Genomic DNA, 25,845 nt, shown 5'->3' with positions numbered 1-25,845 from the left:
TATATATGTATATGTATATATATGTATATGTATATATTTAATATGTGTATATGTATATATTCAATATATATGTATATATATGTAAATATTTAATATATGTGTATATATATATGTATATGTATATACATATATATATATATATACATATATTTAATATATATGTATATATATATATGTATATATGTATGTATATATGTATATATGTATATATGTATGTATGTATATATATATATGTATGTATATATATATATATATATATATATATATATATATATGTATACACATATATGTATATATATATGTATACACATATATATATATGTATATATGTTTATACATTATATATATATGTATATATGTATATATACATTATATATATATGTATATATATATGTATATATGTATATATTTTTATATATATGTATATATGTTTATATGTATATATGTATATATGTTTATATATATGTTTATATATATGTATATGTGTATATATGTTTATATATGTTTATATGTTTATATATATATGTATATATGTATATATGTATGTATATATGTATATATATGTTTACATATATATGTATATATATATATATATATATATACATGTATATATATATATGTTTATATATATATGTTTATATATATATGTATATGTTTATATATATATATATATATATATGTAATGTATATATGTATATATATATATATATATATACATGTATATATGTATATACATGTATATATGTATATAATTACATGTATATATATATATGTATATATATATATATATATATATATATATATGTATGTATATATATATATATATATATTTGTGTATAAAGATATATATGTACATATATAAACATATACTGTATATGTATATATATATGTATGTATATATATATATATATATATATTTGTGTATAAAGATATATATGTACATATATAAACATATACTGTATATGTATATATATATGTATATATATATATATATATATATATATGTATATATATATATATATATATATATATACATATATATGAATATATATATATATATTTATGTATATGTATATATATAATATGTATATATATATATGTACATATATGTAAATATGTATATATATGTATATATATATATATATATATATATATGTACATATGTAAATATATATGTATATATATATATGTACATATATGTAAATATATATGTACATATGTAAATATATATGTATATATATATATGTACATATATGTAAATATATATATATGTATATATGTAAATATATATATATATGTATATATGTAAATATATAGTATATATATGTATATATTTGTGAATATATATATATATATGTATATATGTATGTATATATATATATATATACATATATATATATATATATGTATATGTATATATATGCATGTGTGTATATATACATATAAAGCTAAACTTGATCATTGTGTTTGACATTTTTCACACATTATTAATAAGTTTTTAGAAAATCATGATAAGATGATGTTTCTTTGTGATCGCAGGAATGTTTTGTTGGCCAGAAAATGAGAGTATAATCTTTCCACTTTTTCCCTAGTTGTCAGTAGAAAATAGGGTACAGAACTACGAGAGGTAATTTTGCTTCGAGTGATTAAACAGAAGACGGACGATTAATCTTGCTTACAAATGAGGACGTTTTTATCAATAGAAACAAAAAAGATATCAGTTTACACGCAGAGTAATGAATTTTCTCTCTTAACATTATGATCGTCCTACAATATCATTCTTTTGTGCGAAACAAGTTAGAACTATAACCTGAATGAAGCACATTGCTTGTGTCTTCCTTTATCCACCTTTTCCAGCGTGCCACAATATCTCAACAAATTTATATATTTACTTCAGTAGGGTACCAGAATAATCTGTTTATTTAAATAGTGGTATCACGCTTCTTTAATCATATAAGAATAACGATAAAGAAGTAGTAACAAGTCACACGTGTGGCATTGTTGTCATTACAATGCCGTAACAGTTATAATTCCCGGCAGCTGTACATTTAAAATGAAAAACACGAGACTTCTTGACACTCGGTAGAAAAACGTGAACAGCCTGTGATTTGTGCAAGTTAATCATTCTTCTTGGTTTTGATTTTCAGGTCGCGAGTTGAATGGTGTCAGTTCGGAAGAAGAGGAAACTGCACGACGGGGCCATCCGCTCTATGGCCACGGAGTCTGCAAGTGGCCAGGATGCGAGGCCATCTGTGAAGACATGCAACCTTTCCTCAAGTAAGCGACAAAGTCTTCATCTCCTTCTGTTCTATGATGCTGATGGTGCTCCTGATGATTATATTTAGAACTACCGTTCATGATGGTGATGCTCATGTTTATCCATCATGGAGGTGTTGTATTGCCTTCAGTGCCGAACTCGGATACTTCTATTCATTTTGATAACTTACTGGCATAAAACGGTGTAGCCTTTGGGATGATTTACTATTCTTATCAGTATCATGTTGCCATTATCAATGTCTGTCACTAACAGTGCGATGACTACTTTGATTTTGTCTATTTTGATGTTTTAGATGAAGAATCACGTAGAACATTTCCACCACCTCTCACAAACACCACTAATACCTATACCACGGCTAACACCATCAAAACCGCCACAGTCACTAAGCCCTACAAAACCGCACAGTCACTAAGAAAACAGTATTTTCCACCTCCAGCACCAACACTATTACTATAAATAGTGGCCATAGCATGAGTATCACTATACTCACTAAAACAATGAAAGTCTAACATGTCTGTAGTCAGTTTAGAAAGCAGGTACTTAGATATTTAGATATCAGTTGCTTAGATAAGTGTTTAAATTGTAAATATCAAGTAATGTACCTTACGCGCTTTGTTTTGGCAGACGCCAAACTAACTTGTTCGACGCGATTAGCTACCAATTTCTTTATTAATTAAAGTTATTAATATTTCCCGAGGTACAGATTAAGATGATAATAACAAGTATTGCCCTCCCCCATGCAGACACCTAAACACTGAACACACTTTGGACGACCGGTCGACGGCGCAAGCGCGCGTGCAGATGCAAGTTGTTAGTCAACTGGAAAGGCAACTGACCAAAGAAAGAGACAGACTGCAGGTAAGTCACGTGATTTATTTATTTCCATGTGTGCGCAAATGCGTATGCTTACACTTATGGGTGTGTGGGGGGGTCTATAGTGTGTTTATTTCAACCTAGATTAATGAAATTAACTGCTGAACGCCGTATACTAGAACTAAGTAAATACCAATAGGTGAACACACATACACACACACACACACACACACACACACACACACACACACACACACACACACACACACACACACACACACACACACACACACAAAACACACACACACACACACATGCACACACACTGCAAATTAAATGGGTCTGGAAATTTATTAATTAACTCTTTCACATTAATGTTTCGGGAAATCTGTGCCAGGGTAGAGGCGCGGCAGTTTCCTCTGGTGGCAGAGCTACAAAGTCGAAAAGTTAACAAAACAGACGAGAGAAAAAAGTATAACGTTTTGAATTCCACATTTGTTGTATACGAGATTACAAATACTCGTATGTACATAAAACTGAATAACTGTGTGGTATTCTGCAGTTGTGTAATTATAGTTACATGTCTATACCGGTAAAGGGAAGGTGGAGGAGAGGTAAAGGATACAGGTTTTAGGTACGCCGTAGGTAATGGACTAAGAAAACATCCACCGTTTGAGTGTGCGCGCGCGCTCGTGTGTGTGTGTGTGTGCGTGTGTGTGCTTGTGTCTGTCTGTCTGTCTGTCTGTCTGTCTGTCTGTCCAGTGACTGCGTACAACTTTGCCCAGTTTTATGACTGGTGAGAATACTTCAGGTGTGAATGAAATTTGAAGAAGAACCCTTTCGTTACCTGAATAAAATCTCTCGACGCGTCTTGACTCCTTCATTTCACTGGTGCCCCCCCTCACCCCCACATAGGATCACGTGGCACTGGCCAGAATAAAGTCATAAACAGGCTTTATCGAACCGAGGAAGTTACCATTTCATGTACTGTTTTCTTCGTGTTAATACCAGTCAATTTCAATCTTATGTTTGTCCTTCTTGCTGCGAGTGATCTTGTGCTCTCGGCTTAAGCCTTTGGTTACTAGAAGCATGTATAAATGCATGAGTAAGTGATCTTCCCTATGGTATTCGAACCCTAGGCTGTACGTTCACGTGGCCAAGGCGGTGTTACTATGCTACTAAGAATGTCCAAAAGTCTGATTTGTAACTATGCCTCTGTCCTCCCAACATCAACTCGCGAAGAAATGTATACACTTATTTCCATCTAAGTTCGTGAAAGACACCCGACAAATGTATAGACTAGTTTCGAAAGTCTCAATAAATTTATTGGTTTAGAAAGAACAAAATCATAAAAGTGGTGAATGGGTTTTAAAGAACTAATTAAAATGGTGTTCAACACTTCAAAGATCAGTGACCCCTCTGAGCAGATTATAATCGCCCAACATTGACCACAACAAAATCACAAAAGTGAACACTGATTTTTTGACGAGTTGAAAACGTCTTCAGATGATCCCAAACTATGTTTATTACCTTCTAACCTATTTTGTGTTCCATTGCAGGCCATGATGAACCACCTTCACATGAACAAACAGCAACAGCAGTCCCAACAACAACACCAACAGAGCCAGCCTCAGCCTCCACCGCAACTTCCTCCCAGATCGACAACCCCCGAACCTCTGCCGGCGCACAAGCCTATTGAGCCACCCACTCAGGTACTTCAGACACCCCCCGAGTTGGCGGGTCCAGGGCGGGATGGGAGGGTGGTGGTGGTGGTGGATGACGGGGATATAGCGCCAGCGCAAGGTCATGATGATGATGATGATCATATGGTTTTTAACGTAACAAACTCCCCCATATCGGAAGGCTAGGACGGTGCCCCTCACAGAGGGCTTTGTAGCGTGAAATCTAATGAACCATGCCCTTGGTTCAACTTCGCTGGTGGCAGGATTCGAACCGCCATCCCCTCCACCTTCGCCGCAAGTAACGACGCCCTAACCCGCCCAGCCAGCGAGCTTCCTTGTGCAAGGTCATACCTATACCTAATTCAGAGGAACAACAGTGTACATAATAGAAGGGGAGACTCTTATTTTCCTCCTTTTCTTCTTCTTCCTCTTCTTCGATTTCCTTTTTTTTATTATTCCTCTTCCTTTTCTTCTACTTCGTCTTCATCCTCGTCGTCGCCTTTTCATCCTTCTCTACTTCGTTTTCTTCCTCCTCTTCTCCTTCTACTTCTTCTTTCCCTTCTTTTTCTTTCCATTTTCTTATTTTTCTTTTTTCTGTAAGGTCATAAGGGTCTTCGTCCTTCAGGTTTTGTGGGTGAAGATGGAAAACGCTGGGGCCCGTTGTTGTCGTTGTTGTTGTTAATGAATGGCAAGAATGTTTACCTGAAAGTCACAGGAAGAAGTAGACCCTCGAAAGCGTCTTAGGTTCTGGTGAATGGGTCTGTCTCTTGGCTGCGATCCAGGCGTCAACACAAGTGACCAACCGCGCACCCCGGCAGCGTAGCCTCGCCCCGGCAAAGGCGAGATATTGATGCTGAAGCCGATCAGGGAACGCGCCACCAACACAGCCTTTGTGTCTGTTGACCCAACACACTTTAGCATAAACAACAAAATGGCGCTTGGAATTATTCACCATTTTGATTTTTCCTTTTGTGTACTATGTGCTGTGTTCTTTGTGTTTTGGTCGTGGAATGGTATAGGCTTCAGATACAGTACCTTTAATTACAATATGAAAATGGCGGTTGAAAATGGCGTCGGGCAGTGCATGTCAAGGTCAGGACTGTTGAATAGTTTGCGTGTCTTCCTTAGAAAGTACTCTGTGCTTCAGCCCCGCATGTAAATTCAGCACAACAAAGAATTAAAGAAGAGAGAATCATAAATAAAGAAGCTCAACACGTTGCAGAAAATAAGCTATCAATGAAGAATTTGTATAAAATCTCACATTTTGTATTTCGAAACGTATACTCTAAATTTAAAACTGCATTCAAGGATGATAACAAGAACTGATATGTAATGTCATATGTGGTACCTCAGGAAGTACGTTTAGGGACATAAGGACCTCCTACAGTGTACTTTAGACGGTAATAACTGTTTATCATAAGTCCAACATGTGATCCAGGACTATGGTAGATGGTGGTGAGTCATACACACACACACACACACACAAACAAACAAACAAACAACACACACACAAACAAAAAACAACACACTCGCACGCACGCGCACACACGTACCTCCTTGGGTCTGGTCGCGGGTTTAGCCGTAGCGTGTGGAAGTCTATGGGATTCCAATGTAAACATTTGATTAGCACTCGGGTCGGATCATGACCGAGATCCCATTTTCTCTGGAGCCTGTCCTCAAGCTTCAGAAAACCCTTAGGCATCAACTTGAAAAAAGTGCGTCTGAACCTGTGAGTGTGAACACCTCCTATCAATAATTAGACCAACTGAAAATTGTGTAATTTTCGACTCTTGTTCTTCGCGTGTACTAACCAGAGTTCTTTTGTTCCCACCAACAGTCCCCGACCAGACCTCTATTCTCTCAGAGTCCAGGTGGAATCCTCCCGAAATTGCCGCTGGGTGCCAGTTTACTAGGGGGAGGTGCTCTAGGCTCCAATCCCCTGGGTCTGCCTCATTCCCCCATGGCCCAGATGCCTCCAGTTTCACTCTTCGGGTGAGTATCTAGACGCAGTTTCGTTGTAACACCTTTGCTACCAGAGCGGTGTCTCGGAAGGGATTAAATGAAATGGCCTATAATCCCGGCCCAGTGTGAATATTGATGTGGAAAAAAAATGTTGAAAAAAATGTAATTCAGTGATATTCAAGAACTATTAACCAACTTTCTCATCACATACAGGAGTTTGAGCAGTGAAATTATATAAATATTTTACGAACTTTCTTAATTTTATATTGCTTGTAAAACTTAGATAAGTGAATATATATCTATACATATGTCCAAAAAATAGGTACTACATTTAAGTATCATTCATCAGTTTTGTAGCAAATTAACACATGGATATCGTTGATTTTTAGAAAATACCCAATTGCAAAGTTTAGATTAGGATTCATAGATTCAATCAGTTCAGTCTATGCCAAGTAGACAGCTAAAGAATAAGAAAACAATGTGATTTATTTATCATTCAACCGAAAGGGAATGGAGCAATAATATAGAAAATCGAAGCATTTCACATTCACTTCATGCTGTGCTTTCTTGTCTAAATAGTTTTCACACGCCCTACCTGTAGGCATTCCTAATTTTCCTCTGTTTTATTGCTGACCTTTCTGACCTTTTCTCCTCATTTCCTTCAGTGCAATGGCTGCCTCCCGACCTCCACACATCATGCAGCCCCCAACGCCGACGAGCTGTGGTCCTCTCCGACGGCGCATCAACGACAAAGCCGCTCTACTAACACCAGGTGAGATTAGAAATTTCTTGCAGAGCTCAAGGCATAGCATTTTTCTTTAGCTTTGTGTGTGTGCGTGTGTGTGTGTGTGTGTGTGTGTGTGTGTGTGTGTGTGTGTGTGTGTGTGTGTGTGTGTGTGTGTGTGTGTGTGTGTGTGTGTGTGTGTGTGTGAGTATGTACCTTGCATGTGTGTATGTATATATATATATATATATATATATATATATATATATATATATAATATATATATATATATATATTTATATCTGCGCGTGTGTGTGTGTGTGTGTGTGTGTATGTATGTGTGCGTGTGTGTGTGTCTGTTCCTGTCACTTCCGGGTGACATGGAATGAGAACGGAAAAACAAGAGAGTATCGGGATACAAATCAGTAGATGAGCGAGAGGTGTCCGATCTTCCTATGAGGCGGGTTCTAAGTATCTATAGACTTCATAGAACAGGTTCTAAAGTCCTCTAAATCTACTCCTGTTAGCATATGGTGCCTATAATTCTAAATGAAATACAGACGAATCTAGCGTATCAATAGTTATCTTTAGTATATGAGACGGACAATAGACGCCTGGGGAACGCATATATTCACTAAAATTGTTTTCTTCTTCTTCTCCTTCTTCTTACAAGAGACCTTCGGGGATCGAATTTGGGCCTACTTGATGAGACAACATGGCGATTTGCACTCCACCAGCCAGACACTTGATAGAGGTTTGTTTCGCTTTGGCGTATGATCATGGAGGCCCGAGTTCTGTTCTCGGAGGTATCTTGCTGATTCATCACTTCGTTACTCGCATAACCACTTCGGAATCTGTGATAATGTGCAGCACAAGTGATAGTTGGTTGTGAAAGATTATAGTAAGTTTACTATGAGCACGGGTTAGAGATATAAATGCGAGGCGATAGCTTAATGGAGGGGGAGGGAATTTAACACAATGGATGGGACTCTTCATCTCAAATTATAGATGTTCACACTGTATTTCTGCACACTAGAGTCGCAGACTAGGGTGTCTATTGTGTAGGAGAGAGGCGAGGCATTTATGTAGCATAGTTATCTTCTTTGTTTCCCCGGGGGGGAGGGGATGGGGGGGCTGCTTTTTTTTTCGAAATTTGGGAGCGAAGTATCACTCCCACGGGCTTTGTTTGAGCCCGCGCTATGGTGTTTATGTAAGACACACCTTGTGGAGAGGAGGTGGAATAGTGTAGCTAGTCAGAGGGTGATAGGGGGCAGTAGAAAAGAGAGGCTGCAGCTGTTAAAGCGGCGGCGGACGCTCTAGTAGCTGACGGAGCTCATAGGGGCTTTGGAGGCGGCTTGGAGGTGAATAGTTTAGCATAGTAGTATACCTAGAACAGGAGTAGAACCACCAGGTACAATAAGGTCAACCATGATTGATTAGAACCCCTTCGCGACAGAAAGTTAATGATAAGAAAGGCTGAAATAAGATTAAAAATTAAAAATAGAAAATAAAAGAAGTACCGACAGTTATGGATGGGGTTAGTAGATGCCTTCAGCAAGGCAGCTTTTTATTCCGGCATTGATTGATCCCTGCGAAAGGACTGGCAGCAGGTCTGTTGTGCAGTTGAGGACTGACCAAGGGATAGAATGTTGTGTCGACTGGTTGCGACCCTTTATGTATATACACACACAATAACTTTGCACGCACACACACACACACACGCATATATATATATATATATATATATATATATATATATATATATATATATATATATATATATATATATATATATATATAATCACACCCAGCTGGTTGCGAAGATTAATTTCATAACCTCGGTGTGATCCCGCAAGAAGGGGGTAAGCAACTAGTCATATGACTAAAAAAAAAAAACTTGAGACGACGATGATAGCAAAGCCACATCCCTCTCCCAGATTCCCTAGAAAGGCAGAAAGTAGGAAAGAAAACCGCATTCAGCTTAGGCAGACCAGAAGTCTTTGAACCACCTCATATAAGATAGGTCACATACTGCGCTTCTTGTTTGTTTGAGTGTGTGTTTTTGCCTGCGACTGTCTGCGTTTGTGTTATGAAATGGATGTACATTGATCACATTATGTATATTTACTGTACATATATATGTATATATTTATGTATAATTATAGTATACAGTATGGATAAATGTAGTCCATTTGATGAGAGCAAAGTAATATTGTTGTAACTTTAAGATAATAGTAAAGAAGCTTTGGAAAGGATAGTTGCATGTCTTCACACAAATATTTCTTAGTTTCGTAGCCATCCCTATTAATAATTATGCATTAGTATTTATATACGTGCATACATAGATATATGCGTGTATGTATGAATGTATGTATGTGTATATATTGACTGTTGTTTATTCTCATCAAAGCTTTTGCTGATTACCAGCATTTTTACTCATCTGGCTTCTGTTCCCTGATGACAAAGATTGCACACAATTGAACGCCATTCCCCATGTTTTGAAATGACAAATATTGTGTCTGGAGTTGTTTTTGCCTTATGTGTACATCAGGGATGTCATAATAGAAAATATACTTAAAATAGATATTATGTGGTACTTTTTTGTTATTGATTCATAATTAGTCTTTGTTACATGAAGCGGCAACCGTGGAGTGATGGGTTATTGCCTTAAACATTAAGACTGTTTACGGTTAAGGAATCATTGCGCATTGCGTAGTGCTTATGTTATAACGCACACCTCATTTCTACATCTTGACCATGTAGGAAAAAGACAAGACAGCAGTAACACGGTGCCTGTGTTTTTGTAAAAGTGTGCGAATCCTCTGTACGCGGCCTCCTCCCTTCCTCTCGTTATCCTTGCACGCTCATATTCATAATATTTTTCTGCACAAACCCCCTTCCTCTTTTTTTTTTCCTTTCTTTCCCTCTTCCCGGCACAAGTTCATCATTCAATTTTCTTTTCATTCTATACATAAAGTTAACTCGCATCCCCATACACTGACTCTCTGTGTGAGATGATTTGAAAGATGTCCTGGTGTATACAGTAGGCATCACTTAGGTGTGCATTTATGCACATATTTGTGTATATATTTGCACGACAATACACACAGGAGCGCACTCGCAAATACATACACGTACACAAATACACGCACACACATTCGAGCGCCCACACACACACACCTACGCATACGGCTTGTTTATGTTGTTTTAGCATCGGGAGATCGCGACGATGTCGACCTGAGATCAAACCCTGCTAAGGATTTCAAAATTTCACTAACACTTCAAGCCGTTACTGTCACACCATTGATCATAGATCAGTCTGTATACGAGATCCGAGCTCTCATCCTGGAGGGCAATAGCTGTTGACCACGAGTACAGCACGTGATCCAAGATCAAAGTGACTCACGCATACACACACACACACACACACACACATATATATATATATATATATATATTGTCAGTCATTACCAGATTTTAGTGCAATAGTTATATATACTCACATACCATCTAGCATTCATTACTTTTTTTTTTTTTTTTTGCCTTTCTATGAAACGCCTCTTCCACCTAACCTTCCTCTTCCTTACTTCTTTAAGCGTCTTTCCCTTTTAGCAATGTCATGTACCGTCGCCTACACAAGAAACTACCTTCTATCTTATATCAATGTTCCTCCCTTCTCTTTGTAACCTTCCCTCTTGGACAGATTCATTATTTATTTGTTTGTTTGTTTATTTATTTATTCATTCTTTCATTCAACTAGAATACCTTTTATTTATTTATTTTCATTGCTCGTGGGGAAATAACTCATCCCCTCTCGCCGACTAAAGATGTTCGCTCTTCCCATCCTCCTTAACTCTACGTTCGTCCTTACCTTTCTCCTCCTCCTCTTCCTCTTCCTCCTCCTCCTCCTCCTCCTCCTACCACTACTACTACCACTACCACTACTACTACTACTACTCCTATCCCTCTTTCTTTATCATTCCCTCCCTCCCTCCTCCTCCTCCATCCCATCTGCCTGTTTCCTCTCCTTCTCCCTCTCCTCTTCCTTTTCCTCCTCCCTTTCCTCTTCCTATTCCTCCTCCCTCTCCTCTTCCTATTCCTCTCCTTCTCCCCCTCTCCTCTTCCTATTCCTCCTCCTTCTCCCCCTTCCCCACTCTTCCTCCTTTTCCATCCCCTCCGCTTGCTCTTCCTCCTCTTGCTTTTTCGTCACTACCACCACCATCATCTTGTATCTATCCTTCTCGCTTCTTCTCTCTTCCTCTTCCTCCTCCTCCTCCATCCACCACCTCTTCTCCCTCCACCTCCTTCATTTCCTCCTTTGTTGAAACCTCTCTATTCTAGTTAACCTGTTCACTAGAATGACGTATATTCAGCTGTATAAAAACATTGGGGTTAACCAGAATAAGGCCTGTAAAGGATGCACCTCAATCAGTGTCGTTGCATCCCCCTGTACCAGGAGGACATATCGCCAGCTTTAGCCTGAATGAAATATGTTGAGTACATCACTGGGCTGGTGTGGCTGAATCGGTTTCCTCTTCTCCTTCAGAGGAAATTTCTTTCCCTTCTCCTTACCCCCACCGAAGACAAGTTCTCTCTTTAACCAGTTGAAGTGGTTGAAGGCTGTCTGCATTAACCTGTTAAATAGTGACGCCGAACGGACGCCAAATAATTTTATTCAGCTGGGAGAAACGCGTCATTTCTTCTTCTTTCGTTTTAAATTTAATTTCCAACTCTTTCGTTGAGTTTGTCTTCCCGTAGGACTGCGACCTTATCTCCTGGTACCTTGCAGTAGATTTGCGTTTAACTTTGTGCTTTTTCTCTCTTTATTCATATAGCTTGCTTTTTTGTCCATTGTTTTTGGACATTTCACTTTCCATAGTCGGCCAGAAGTCAGTCCGTTGCTTTCGTTTTCGAATCTTTCTGCTACAGAACAGAAGCAACAGGCTGCTTGACTGACATTTGTTTCCGACAATCTAGGCCTCAGTTCTCAAATTCTTTCTTTATTTTGGCCTCAACTATAAAGATCTTCGCCCTCAGAGAGCTTCTCTGACTTGACTCGATCTTACAACTATCTTTTTCTACTTTTTATTATTATTAAAAAACTGCCACCCTTGTTTTCATTTTTTTTTTATCATTTCATGTCATGGCACCCCACCCCCCTTGCTTTGGATCCCCATCCCTCCCGACCCTACAGTTCCCACAATGCACCCTCGCCACCTGACCATGCCATTGCTCTTTGCCTTAGGATCGATTGAGGACACATCAGTTTCTAGACGTCGCCTTGCAGATCGTGCCGCTTTAGATGTCACAGAAGGTAACAGCCCATACCTCAGCCAATACTGCTGCCAATAACGACATCTCTCAATTATATATCTTTAACTAACTCAGCCTTTAGATCGTGTCTTTTTTTTTCTTGCTGTTGTGCCACCCGGATTGTCAACTGGAGATCTTTTTTGCCTTCTTGAAGTCTGCCTACTAAACCCTTTGCACCCTTTTTAATCGTGTGAACTCCGTATCCCTCATATTACTCTCTTTTGTCGGTTTGGTCATGTTGCTTGATTAATTTCCAAAGTATCTTTTTTTCCCCCATGTCTCTCACGCTGTGATTTTAGGATATTTATTATTATATCTTACTTGTATCTCTTTGTATTTATTAACTGTATGTAAAGATAACTGGTGTGTTTTTTCTGCATTGTAACTATAGGTGATTTGAAAAAGGGATGACAAAGTGATGTTTTTTGTTTCACTTTTTCAACGGAAATATATCAGGCACATATGAGTAGCTATCATAATTTTTCATTACATTCTGGAATTTAGTATTAGAGACAGATTTAATGTTGAAACCTAAAATTTATTTACAGTGACTACAGACAGGTGCATTCTTTCAATCCTTCATATGAGCCAGACAAAAAGAGAACTGAAATTTGTATTTTCCTTTGTGACTAAGCATGAACAACCAAAATCCTATTGAAAATTCAAGTTTCTTTATGTACAGTAACTGCAAATTATTGAGTTGATAAAATCTGGCGAGCGGTTCTTTAGGTTTAGGATTTTTTTTTTACTGGGTACCATGTGCTGAATGGTGTTTGATGGCAATGCAGTGGTTGTCCTTGTCCCACGGCTGAATAAAACTGTTCTAAGCTGAATAAAAATCACCCATCGTTAACCAGAACAAAAGTGGGCAAAAATCCTTTGGGGAGTGGCAATTAAAAGGGAACAAAAGGACCTAAAATATTCGCTCATAATTTTCTGATAAAAAAAAATAAGGGAAGATACCATTTGACTATAGAAATCTCTTTTCAAACTGGTAAAACAAATTTAAATGTTCGCGGCTGGATGTGTCGAGATCATCCGACTTGTTCATGCATTATTGGAACGTAAACAAACTGAAAGTCAAGCGAAATAAAAACCCGCTTGTGAGAAAAAAGCCTCCAGTTATGAGAGACTCAATTACATCTTTTCTATCCCAATTTTCCTCTGTGTTTACACTTCTGACACCGATTGACCCGCGCTAATGATACAAGTTTTGATATAAATAATGCTAATTTCTCTGAAATGATGCTCAACATTGTGTTGCGTGTTCCATAGATAATCACGTTTCCTAGCCGTACCTGTTCTTCACCTAATACTTCCCATTGCCTTAGCCTAACCTTTACTTGTGTTTAACATTTACCTCTGTCTTTCTCGTTATTTCAATGCACGACACCAGTATGGCAATACGAATGCCTAAACGTCTAGAATCTAGTGTATTGTAAGGGGATAATATGACGTTTTTTCACAATTTTGCTCTCTTCCAGCAGAAGCCATCAATTGCTGGTACTGAAACGATCTTCTCTCTCACGGTTTATTATTAGATGAACATACACACACACACACGCATATGCACACATTTAAACGATTTTAAGGCAAAGTTTACTAAATGGAGGCAAAGAGACACATCGAGCACTCCAACACCGCAAACAATTTGGCAAATACTAAACAAACACACACATGCACACATACACACACTCGTGTCGCAGTGGTTAGAGTTCCTGGCTGCCACTACGGCGGTCCGGGTTCGAATCCCGCTCAGGGTTGAAATAATTTCAGTATCGCTGCGCTGCGAGTTGTTACTCCAACTCTCGTGGGCGGGGAGTTGTGTGTGTGCGTGTAAGGTCACAGCATTACCCGTACATCGGTCATATATGAGCTCTGAGCTCTCTTCCGGGAGGGAAATTGCTGTCAATCACGAGTCCAACACGTGATTCAAGACCATGGTGAACCACACACTAATTCAAAATCACCTTTATACATAGGGACACTATCGCACCGAAGCGATGGTGTTATAAAAGTGGAGATATTGAAAGAAGACAAGTAAACTATACAAGTGATCAATATTCTCACCAAGTCGAAGTTGGAAAAGGTTGAAGGACTACAAGGATTTGAACGAAAAGGGGTTAATGGTGGGGTACAGTGGGGCTCAGTGCTGGCACCTTGAGGTTCTTGATATAATTGATGACATGATGATTGGGGTCCTGTGAGACGCACATCAAAGAAGAATTCTTTCCTCAACAGCCATCTTCAAAACCCAACAACACCCTCACCCCCATGTGAAAGCCAAGCCTCGAAAGACTGACAGCCAACGGATTAGCTCCAATTCTCGATAATAACTTTGTATTTCCTCCGCCTTTTCATATAAGGAGAGTTGACAATAGGTGACTGTTTCCCTCCTACTTATTTTAAACCGACGAAAAAGAGCCCTACACCAATACAACACAGACAAGAGTCAAACGTGTTTTTTTTTTTTATATAAAGATGTAGGGGATGTCCCGAGGACTGATATTGTCAATTCAACTCGTACCTTGTCCGAGTCAACTCGTACCCAACCACAAGTCAGTACAGGACTCAGGCGCGATTGTTCAGAACAATTGTCACCCCAGTCTTCGACAGGGTGACAATTCTTCTTGTGTGCTATCCTAGGGTGACAGTTCTTCATGTGGGCCATCCTGGGTTTACGATTCTTCAGTTGTATATGTTGATAACAATAAGCATAACCCTCATTCAACCTAACCTAATCTAACCTAACCAAACCAAACCTAACCTAATGTAACTAAACCTAACCTAACCCTAACCTAACGTACCGGTAATCTTTATTCCACTGTTGATAATCGGCGTACTGGGGTGACAATTCTTCAGGTAGGGCCTCACGGGGTGACGATTCTTCATGTGGGCGTTCTGGGGTGACAATTGTATGTGACCCGAAACTCCATAACATAACCATGTACATTTTTATCAAATAGGCCTGCTCTACAATTTGCGAGATATATAAGATCTATGATACAAGATATTATGCAATAGGTTCGCTCATAAACATATATATATAACTATTTCAAACACAAAAAAGGCGAGTGATTCGGTGATTCGGTTAAACTACACCGGTCCGGAGTGTTGTTTCAGTTATGCATTTTTTTTTTTTTTACTATTTTTTCACACTTTTTTACATGTTTTAATATTTCTATTTTATTTATCTATTCATTTATTTACTAATTTATTTATTTATTATTTATTCTATTTTTATTTTTCATTTATTTCTTATTTATTTATTTTGCACACTAGTGTAGTTATTACATACACTGAACAATTACTCCTGAAAAGTTCTGTACTGACTTATTGGTTGGGTACGAGTTGACTTGAAATTACTAATAGCGGTCACTGTGGAGAAGCGGGTTTCCAATCAGTGAACTTTGCTGGGAAAAAGTCACATAACTGTGTACAAAAAGGGGGGAGAAATGCACACAAGTTTATTCTTTTTCTTATGGTTTTGTGTTCGTGTGTGTGTTTGTGTGCGCGCGCGCGCGTTCGTGTGCTCTCGGATCCCGCCTCTGCACACCCTTTTATAGAATTTCGCTCGAGTCACTTAGGCCATTTAACTGTACAGTTATATCTTCCACAATATTCTATGCATCAATGTTTCTACACGGAAAAGTATTTCAAATGCCCTCCAGACACCATGTATTTTACAGTTTCATCCTATCCCCTCTGGAATCCCATTGATTCCACAATAAGAAGTATTTTTTTTTTGTTTTTTTTTTCCCATCACGGTAATCATGCGCGGGCGCACGTGTGTTACCATTGTCTTAGATCTCGTGCTGGACTCCTGATAGCTATTATGTACCCTCCCGGTCGCAAAAGCTCCTGCTTCATATATGTGGCCCTATCTATGGATGAGAGTTCAGAGTTCGTATATCACCGATCTATGGGCAATACTGTAACCTTACCCACACACACCCAACTCTCCGCCCTCGAGAGTTGGAGTGCTGGCTCGCAGCGCAGCGATACTGAAATCATATCGGCCCTGAACGGAAATCGAACTCGGACCGCTGGTTTAGCGGATGCAAACGCTACCGTTGTGTCATTGAACCTTGTGTAAGTGTGAATGTGTGTTTACATAACTGCAATATACAGGAAAGGAACCTTGCCTCAATTTAAGGAGGGAGGTCTAGGTTACTAGCGGGGTACTATAGATCGCGAAGTCCAAGTTATTAGTCTAACTCAGTCTCCTCCTGTGTGTGTGTGTGTGTGTGTGTGTGTGTGTGTGTGTGCGTGTGTTTACCCAATTGTAGTAAATAGGAAAGGAGCAACGCTCGAGGGGTCCCGTCTCCTATTCTCTAATATCTTATCATACCTAGCCTCAAATTCATGTACAGTTCCAACTTGATCTATATCCTTGATTTCTAGTTATCATATTTAGATTTGAACTCGTGTATTGTTTGAACTTGGACTACATAACTAAGCTATTCCAAGTGTATCTATATGCATATAGGTGGAAAATTGTATTTATCCACATCGTTTAGATATGTGATCTAAAGGATGTGAAGAAATAGTGTGTGTGTGTTTGTGTGAGTGTGTGTGTGTTTACCTAATTGTGTTTACCTAATTGTAATAAAAAAGTCCCTCCATGATACTGCAGACCGGAGTCCCAGAGGAAGTCCATAATAGGAACCCTGTAGGTCATACGGACACTTAAGTGTTGCCCTATAAGTCGGGTCAGGCCCTCGGTAGATAAATTTTCATTCCTTGTGTCTGTGGGGTAGGTAAGGACTCAAACCGGGTGTCTCACCCTGTCGACCCTCTAGTCCACTTCGCCGTGGAGAGAGAGTGTATGCGTTTTTGTGTGCGTGTGTGCGTTTGTTTGTTTACCTAATAGTAGTATACAGGAAATGAGCAACGCTCGTTGGGTCCCGTCTTCTATTCTCTAATTTTCTAACATATCTAGACTCAAATTCATGTACGGTTCCAACTTAATCTATATCTTTAATTTCCAATTATCATATTTAGATTTGAACTCGTGTATTGTTTGAGCTTGAGCTATATCACCTTCTAAGCTATTCCACATATTTATACATCTATATGGAAAACTGTATTTCTTCACATCATTTCGACATGAGAGCGTGGTTCACCACGGTCTTGGATCACGTGTTGGACTCGTGAATATATATGAATATGCATATGTAGTACCACCGATTCAAGAGAAAGATTGGCTGTCCCCCTCAAGGAATTGTTATTCACACACTGTTGGGGATAGAGCAAGCTTTTACAAATAGAAAAACAACTACCGAAGAATATTTACACGAGTTTTATTGTACTAGTTAATGTAAAAATGTATAAATTATATAATGTACACGTATAATATCCTTAAGCATAAATGTAGCTTATAACGTGTGTAAATATTCTTCGAACATCCGACTAGTTCCAAACATTCGACTTTTTCTTCAATGTCACAATTCGGATAAAAGTTGAAATTGTTCAAACATCCGACCATCGACTGAATGTTTAGTTGTTACTATCGGCACAACCGACTCATGGCGCTCAGACCGGCTATTATTTTCGCGGGCATTTCAGTGTTTGTTTACGTTTGGCCTTTGGTAGTTATTTCTGCTCCATTCTGTTGTGTTGTTTATTATGACTTATTGTACCGTAAATAAGTGAAAATGTCTGAAACCAGTGATTTTTTTTTTTTTTTTTTTTTCATGTACGTCCAAACATCCGACTTTTCCAAACATCCTATCAAGCGTAGGTCCCACCAAGGTGGGATGAAAGGAATTTTACTTTAATACTGCTTATATAATGTAACAAAAAGCATTTTCCCCTTTAGAGTATAGGCCCACACCCATCCAAAACCATCCAATGTACCTCTTGCCTAATCTCCTTGTGGAAGAACGGTTATAATGATGAAGACATCGATGATGATGATGATAATAAATAACAATGTCAGTGATAATAATGATATCAGTGTTGGTCTGTTTTTACATCACTGGCTGATAGGAGTATGAGGGGAGCAGTCACCAGCTATCAGCTGTCCTTTTGTAAATGAGTGGAGGAAAAATGGTCACAGTTGATAGGGTTCTAGAGCTTGTTTTGAAGACTAACTACCATTCTCTCAGGTTTGCACCACCAAATGGAATGGAGTTGAGGGTGTTGATGGAGTTATATATTATATACACATCTACATAGATGCATACGCACACATAATGCACATAGAGGAAGATAAACAAGTATTTCTGTATTTTATTTGATCAGGAGAGGACCCTAGAATTTTACTTTTTTTCAAAATTTTAATCTTTTCCAACAGAAATCCTATGTGAACCAATTTCCTTGTTTTACAGACATCCTAAGTGGTGTGCTGTAGTAGAAAGCAAGACATTTTATTGTTCATTGAAATATAAAGCTGTGATTCTTTTGCACATGATATTGTATTTCAGTCATAGCTCATAAATCTCTTTAACAGTTTCATCATATGAAAATTGTGTCTGTTTTACATAGACACTAAAACAGCCCATGGAATGAGCAGACCAAGCTCCTTACGAAGGCAGACCTACAGAGTTTTGAACCTGTGGCAATCCCAATGTGTAAACTATTCTTCTACCTGCACTTGAACCTCCACATCTTATTCTACTCACTATGTTTCTTCTCTACTCTCCTCTAGGTCTTTCGTACATGCTTGATCGAGCGGGGCTGGACATACAGCAAGGTCCGTACAGTCTTTTTGTAGATGAAAATATGGGTGGGGACTGGTAAAAACACTGCATTAACCCATAAAACACTGCTATCTTATCAGTTCTGATATTATGATACAAATTTAATGAAATGCTAGGCTAACATGATAGGAACATAGTTCAGCTTTCTGTAATTAGAAGTACCGGTTGCCATTTTTCTGGTTCATTTTGCATTTTGTAATGTAATAATTTTTATATCATTTCCCAAGTGAAGAATACACCAGACCTATTTTCTTGTTAAAGCAGTTTGGTCTTTAGTGCTTTCCTGCTGTTAATAATGCATGTTATTGCTCTGTGTATGTTCACAAAAACAGGTGCTAAATGCTCACTAAGTGGTACTGCTTTTTCTGTCTATAACTTTCTCCCTAAACACTGCATCAGCTATGGATATTATTCCTAAGATTATAATTAGACCCTGGCAGCTTTTCTCAATTACATCACTTTTTATTAGAAACTATCAGCACACAATAACAATGTCATATAAATATATATATATATATCTGTGCATATATGATTATTAGAATCAGCCATATGTATATGTGGTTTGACTTGATCTCAGTTTGGGCCTTTTTATGTTACAGAGATACAAAGGAACCGTGAATTTTATAAGAACACAGATGTACGGCCTCCTTTCACTTACGCTTCTTTGATTCGTCAGGTATGTCTTCATGACATGTGGTAGATATTTATGGTATATATGACAAGCTGGTATTGTCTGCATGCTAATGCTTTGTTGCTTACACTCTTAACAATTGCAGGCTATCATCGAGGCTCCAGATAAGCAACTGACGTTGAATGAAATCTACAACTGGTTCCAAAACACATTTGCTTACTTCAGACGTAATGCTGCCACATGGAAGGTACCCATGCTTCTTATTTCATTCATTTTGAAATTGCTTCAATTTATTCTAACATTGTAAGAATACTTAGAATGTAATAACAGGTTTCAAGTACTTCTTTCTCTTCTTGAATTGATGAAAATTATATTGAGAATGTATTAACAATTATATTAAATTGTTAATTATGCTGTACCTAAAGTAATCATTCAGGATTTAGTATGTATGTGCAAGTGTTAAGCACCCTAGGTTAAGCTCCTATTATCATATAATATAGAATTATCTGTACAGTAAGTTCATCAACACCCTGTCTCTTCTGCACTCAAGACCCACATCCCAGTCTGAGGTATTGCAAAGCCTTTTTCTATTCACATTATTATTATTGTACGGACAAAGGTGCCACTAACCGGCCTTTATGTGCCACTAACCGGGCTACATGTGCCACTAGCCAGCCTACATTTGGAGGCTGTGGTAAGCCACTCATGTTTACTATGCCTTCACGCCCCAAGTCTTTTTGAGCCACAGCGAAGGTTTCTACACAACGGACGAGTATCTTCTTCCTTCCTTCTCCACCAAGAGACCCGTGGTCTTTTTTGGATTGCTCCCATTGTCCTCTTTATTACTGCATATGACTGCCAGTCTTACATTGTCTTGGTCCACCATGCCTGTCTCTCTTTAGTAGTATTTCTTTTTATTCAATAATTGATTTTCTAGTGTCACTTGCTTCTCGTTTGCAAGCACACTCCATTGGTTCTTATCATTTTGTTGTAGGTTTTCTTGTTATCAGCTGGTAATTCTGAGTTATTAGTAAAATAGTTATCAATATGAGCTTAGCACTAGTGCCGCGAACATGCCCTCGGCCTAGGACAAGAGCTGCATGGTGCCCCTAGAACATTGGTATGGAATGAGTGGGTCTGGCACAGCAGCATGATGGAAAGTAACTTGCTCGCCTCTCCTTTTCCTCACTAACTACCTAGAAACCTGTCCCCCATCATTCCTTCCCCTGCCATTACATCATATGAACTCACTGCCCCATCATTCTGTAAACCTTCACCAAATAACATTTTTCTGATCAACAATTTCATGAATGTCATATCTTCATCCAGTACTCCTTTAGTGAACTACTTATCTGATAACTTGTCTTTTATCTTTATTTCTATTTTATACCTAACAGGAAAATTTTTCCTGGGAATTTTGCTTCTAAACATCAACTGACAGCATCTTTTGACAAAAAATCTTAACTATGATCATTATTTTTTATATACTAATAACTTTAAACCTCAGATATACACTTATTTGACAGCCAATGACACCTCTTAACTTTAAAATGTTAGTATTCATGCATACCAACATCACTAGAACTTTACAATATACTATTGTGCAACATGACAGTGATAACATTATCTTCATAATTATTCATACTTTTCATTTACAGTTACACTGCATGAAAAATCTCAATACAGTTTCATACAAAACTGTACAATGGTAACATTCATAATTAACCATAAAACTACTTGCAGCTGAATAATATTAACACTATGTAAAAACTCAAAATACAGTATTTTCATGATCATCCACATACTTACCATCTTTATGACCAGATCATATTTCATTCTGTACTAGTTTGTGAAATGAGATCATTGTTGCCATCTTCCTCTATATTTAGTGTTGTTTATGACATATATTCATAATTCTGCAATACTTTTGACCCAAAACCTCAAATAGTACTTTGAACATGAAAGACTCCTTAGTATGAGACACTTGGTCAGTTAATTAGTTAGTTAACCTTCGCTAAACACATACCTATACTCATTCCTTCTATGAAAAATATTTCTTTATGCTATCTCTTAATCAGCCATTTCATTTTCCTTCAAGTTTTACACCTTATATCTTCATTCATGTAATTTGCCTCGCCTTTTACCATGTCTATTGCATTATTATTATCATTGTTATCATTATTACTATTGTTATTTTATCATCTTATTATCAATCATCATCATCTATCATCATCATCAGTCATCATCATGAATCATTTATTTGTCTATATTTATTTCTTTATTTATCTATTTTTTCTTTTGAGGGGGCTGTTAATTTATTTTCTGTATTCTTTATTTTGGATAATTTTTCAATTACTATATCTAAAATACCACATGTCTTCAAAAGCGGTTGACATCCTTACCTAATAGGACCAACACTCAGTTTCCAGATGGGGTCCAGGATATCTCTATCAACTTTTAATTTATTTCTTCCACTATTCACACAATTAGGGCTGACAACCAACAACTGCTCTCCTCTTCCTGGTATTGTGAACTAGTGACAAGAAAATAGTCCCACACTAATACAACACAAACAACAGACTAATATTTCTTCCCAGAGAGATCTATGATAGGCCCTTATAGCTATTGCCAGCTGTTGTGGGGCTGCAGATTTTCATACAGCAAAACTGGGAAACACCTGTTTATCATTATGAAATATTATTAATCATTATTATTATTGTCATTATCACCATTGTTATTATTATTACTGAGTCTGAAAGATGAGAAAATGGAGGAAGTGGACAGCTACAAGCATCTGGGGGTCACATGTAAAAAAAAAACAGGGAATGTAGGAGTTGAGGTGGAGGTGAATTATAGAGTAAGGGAAGCAGGTCATAAGAAATAGGTATCTGTGGATGAATGCAAATAGAAGACTTTACAAGTGAATAGTTATGCCAAGAGAACTGTATAGAGGAGAGATGGAGGCAGAAAGGAAGACCCTAAATATGTTTGAAATGAAATGTTTAAGAAGTATGGTGGGAGTTATGAGGATGGACAGAGTGAGAAATGAGGAGATGATGTGGAGAGCAGGGATGGAAACCAAAATGGCAGATAGGCTTGATCAAGGAATGCCAAGATGATTTGGGTATTTGGAAAGAATGAATGAGGAATGACCAGCAGAAAAAATGTAAAAAATAGGAGTGGAATGAGGGAACTTGAGGGAAAGACCAAGAATGAAATGGATGTATTGGGTGAAGGGGATACTGAATGCAGAAGGAATGTCTGTCAAACAAGGAAGATGGTGTAAAAGACAGGAATGAATGGAGAGTATTTATAAATGGATGAGAAAATGAGATGGCTCAAAGGGATACACTCTCCAATTCCAAGACTTAACAAATCACACACTAGGCAGAGATGTGAATGTACACAACCCCATGTGGCTACACACATCATCAGAACAGTGAGTACATTAGTCCTAACCAAACAACCCAAAAGAAACCCCTTTCCCCAGACATTTCACTGTGCTCACCCATACTTCATCCACAAATAACATAGGAACCATTCATGACCTCATCCTAAATCACCTTCCCATAAAGATCATCAAAGAAATTGGAGAAAAAATAAACCTAGCAACAAAATGTCATATATAAACAAGGCAAAATTGCCAGAGTATAAGCAGAAAGAAAAATAATAAGACTGACATATTTCAAGTTTCCGGTCATAAACAGACACAAAAAGGATCACAAATGCCACACAAAATGCAAAAAACATATCACCAGAGGCCATGGTAAAAAACACAATCACACTGCTGTTGTACAGCAAAAAAGAGAACTAGGAGAGTTGCTAGTTCTGTGGACATATATATGTATATATGTATATATATATATGTATATATATATGTATATATATATATAAATATATATATATATATATATATATACATGTATGTATATGTATATATCATATATATATATATATATATATATATATGTATATGTATATGTCATATATAAAAAGAGGAGTTGAGGAGGACAGTGGGGGTGGAAAGGGAGTTGGGAGATGGGATTCGTGAAGGAGTATCGGGATGGTTTAGATAAATGGAAAAAATGAGTGAAGAAACATTAGTAAAGTAGGTGTTGAAGGCAGAGGTGGGGGGAGTGAACATGAGGGGGCGACCAAGGATGAGATGGATGTATGGGGTTTGAGTTTGAATCCCACCCATGACTGAAATAATTTCAGTATCACTGCGCTGCAAGTCATTATTCCAACTCTCATGGGAGCAGCACAGAACAAATCATCAAAATAATGATGCAGTATTATTAAGAAGCATCAAAACCATGTCACCAAAAAAATAGTTAAAAGCAGATCAGATACATATGATAAAACTAGACACAGAAGCTATTCTACCCATCTCCAGCAGATATAATGTGCCTTCAAGGAACTGAAAAACTCATAAGAAGATGGTCTGGATCTCAAATTACTATCTGAAACACCTGGGACATGCCACATTAAAATCAACATATTATCTTTAACCAACATTAAACACTTCCCCAGTGCCCCACTCCAGCCATACTAGACAACACAATATTTCTCCCTTGAGTGACTTATGGGTCAATTTGATGGCTATTGCTGATTACCTGAGGGCCGTGGGTCTCCTGCAAGAGAGACCTGGGGCAATGGATTTATTGATTATTATCTATTTATCTACTGTATTATACACAGACACACATACACACACACACACATATATATATATATATAATATATATATATATATATTATATATATATATATATATATATATATATATATATACATGTATATATATATATATATATAAATGGCAGAGTATGAGAGAGTATGAGAAAAGGAAGCTGAAAATAAATGTGGGCAAAAGTATGATGATGAGATATACAAGGGTTGAGAGTGGCAGTGGGTTGAAGGTGAACTGACAGGACTGGGGGAAGTGGAGAGCTTGAATATTTGGGGTCACATGTAGTAGTGAATGGAGGAGTAGAGGTGGAGGTGAATAATAGAGTAAAGGAAGAAAGTAAATGTCTAGACAAATGAAAAGTGTCATGATAAAATGATATATGAGGAGCAACACAAAGAGAAGACTGTAAGGAGGCAGAAAGGAATATCATTAACATGTTTAAGATGAAGTGTTTAAATGATATGGTGGGGGTTACAAGGATAATGTGATGGTTTGATCATATAAGAGTGGATGCAGGGAACTTGAGGAGAATACAAAGAAAAAGATAGAGGGAGTGAAGGGAATATTGGATGTAAGATGAATGTTTGTCAAGGAAGAGAAAAGATAAAACATAGGTGTAAATAGAGAGTGAGTGTAATCAAACAAGGAAATGCCATGTCTCCACTTTTCATTTATCAAGTGGATGAGGTAGTTGGCTGTTTAATGAAGTAGTTTGAGTAAACCAGTTTTAGTAGTCAGACTCCGCTGTGGAGATGCTGTGTACTGCAGCATTGCCTCTGACCCAAAAATGTGTTGCAAGGGACAGAAGTGACCCTTTATCCACAAAGAGCCATGCTTGGATAGATTTGTTTTTTAAATGGGTACAAGATGGACATAGGGTGGTTGCATAACTTGATTTAGCCAACCTCCTTAAAAAGAAAGAAAGGGCCTTTTGGTATGTATGTGTGGATAAACATATATATATATATATATATATATATTATATATATATATATATATATATATATATACATACACATGCACATGAACACAAACATATATATAT

General features: G+C 37.5%; 1 protein-coding gene across 12 annotated transcripts in view; it reads left to right on the top strand.

Moving 5' to 3' along the window:
* Positions 1-25,845, top strand: part of FoxP (forkhead box transcription factor P) — a 208,269-nt gene that overhangs the window by 172,222 nt on the left and 10,202 nt on the right. For 4 of the 12 annotated variants that reach the window (XM_076208706.1, XM_076208699.1, XM_076208703.1 and 1 more), the window contains 10 exons: positions 2,148-2,277; positions 3,022-3,136; positions 4,651-4,803; positions 6,611-6,765; positions 7,401-7,507; positions 8,133-8,213; positions 12,705-12,773; positions 19,425-19,469; positions 20,076-20,152; positions 20,253-20,354. In XM_076208706.1, the coding sequence (XP_076064821.1) occupies positions 2,148-2,277; positions 3,022-3,136; positions 4,651-4,803; positions 6,611-6,765; positions 7,401-7,507; positions 8,133-8,213; positions 12,705-12,773; positions 19,425-19,469; positions 20,076-20,152; positions 20,253-20,354 (1,034 nt within the window). The remainder of the gene's footprint in view (positions 1-2,147; positions 2,278-3,021; positions 3,137-4,650; positions 4,804-6,610; positions 6,766-7,400; positions 7,508-8,132; positions 8,214-12,704; positions 12,774-19,424; positions 19,470-20,075; positions 20,153-20,252; positions 20,355-25,845) is intronic. The other 8 variants (XM_076208702.1, XM_076208707.1, XM_076208701.1 and 5 more) reach the window with 6 other exon arrangements.

The sequence above is a fragment of the Oratosquilla oratoria genome, chromosome 25 (assembly GCF_046742065.1).
Source record: "Oratosquilla oratoria isolate Oo_2021 chromosome 25, ASM4674206v1, whole genome shotgun sequence".
Taxonomy (NCBI): domain Eukaryota; kingdom Metazoa; phylum Arthropoda; class Malacostraca; order Stomatopoda; family Squillidae; genus Oratosquilla; species Oratosquilla oratoria.
The sequence above is the reverse complement of the archived record's forward strand: the minus strand, read 5'-3'. Positions and strand labels throughout refer to the sequence as shown.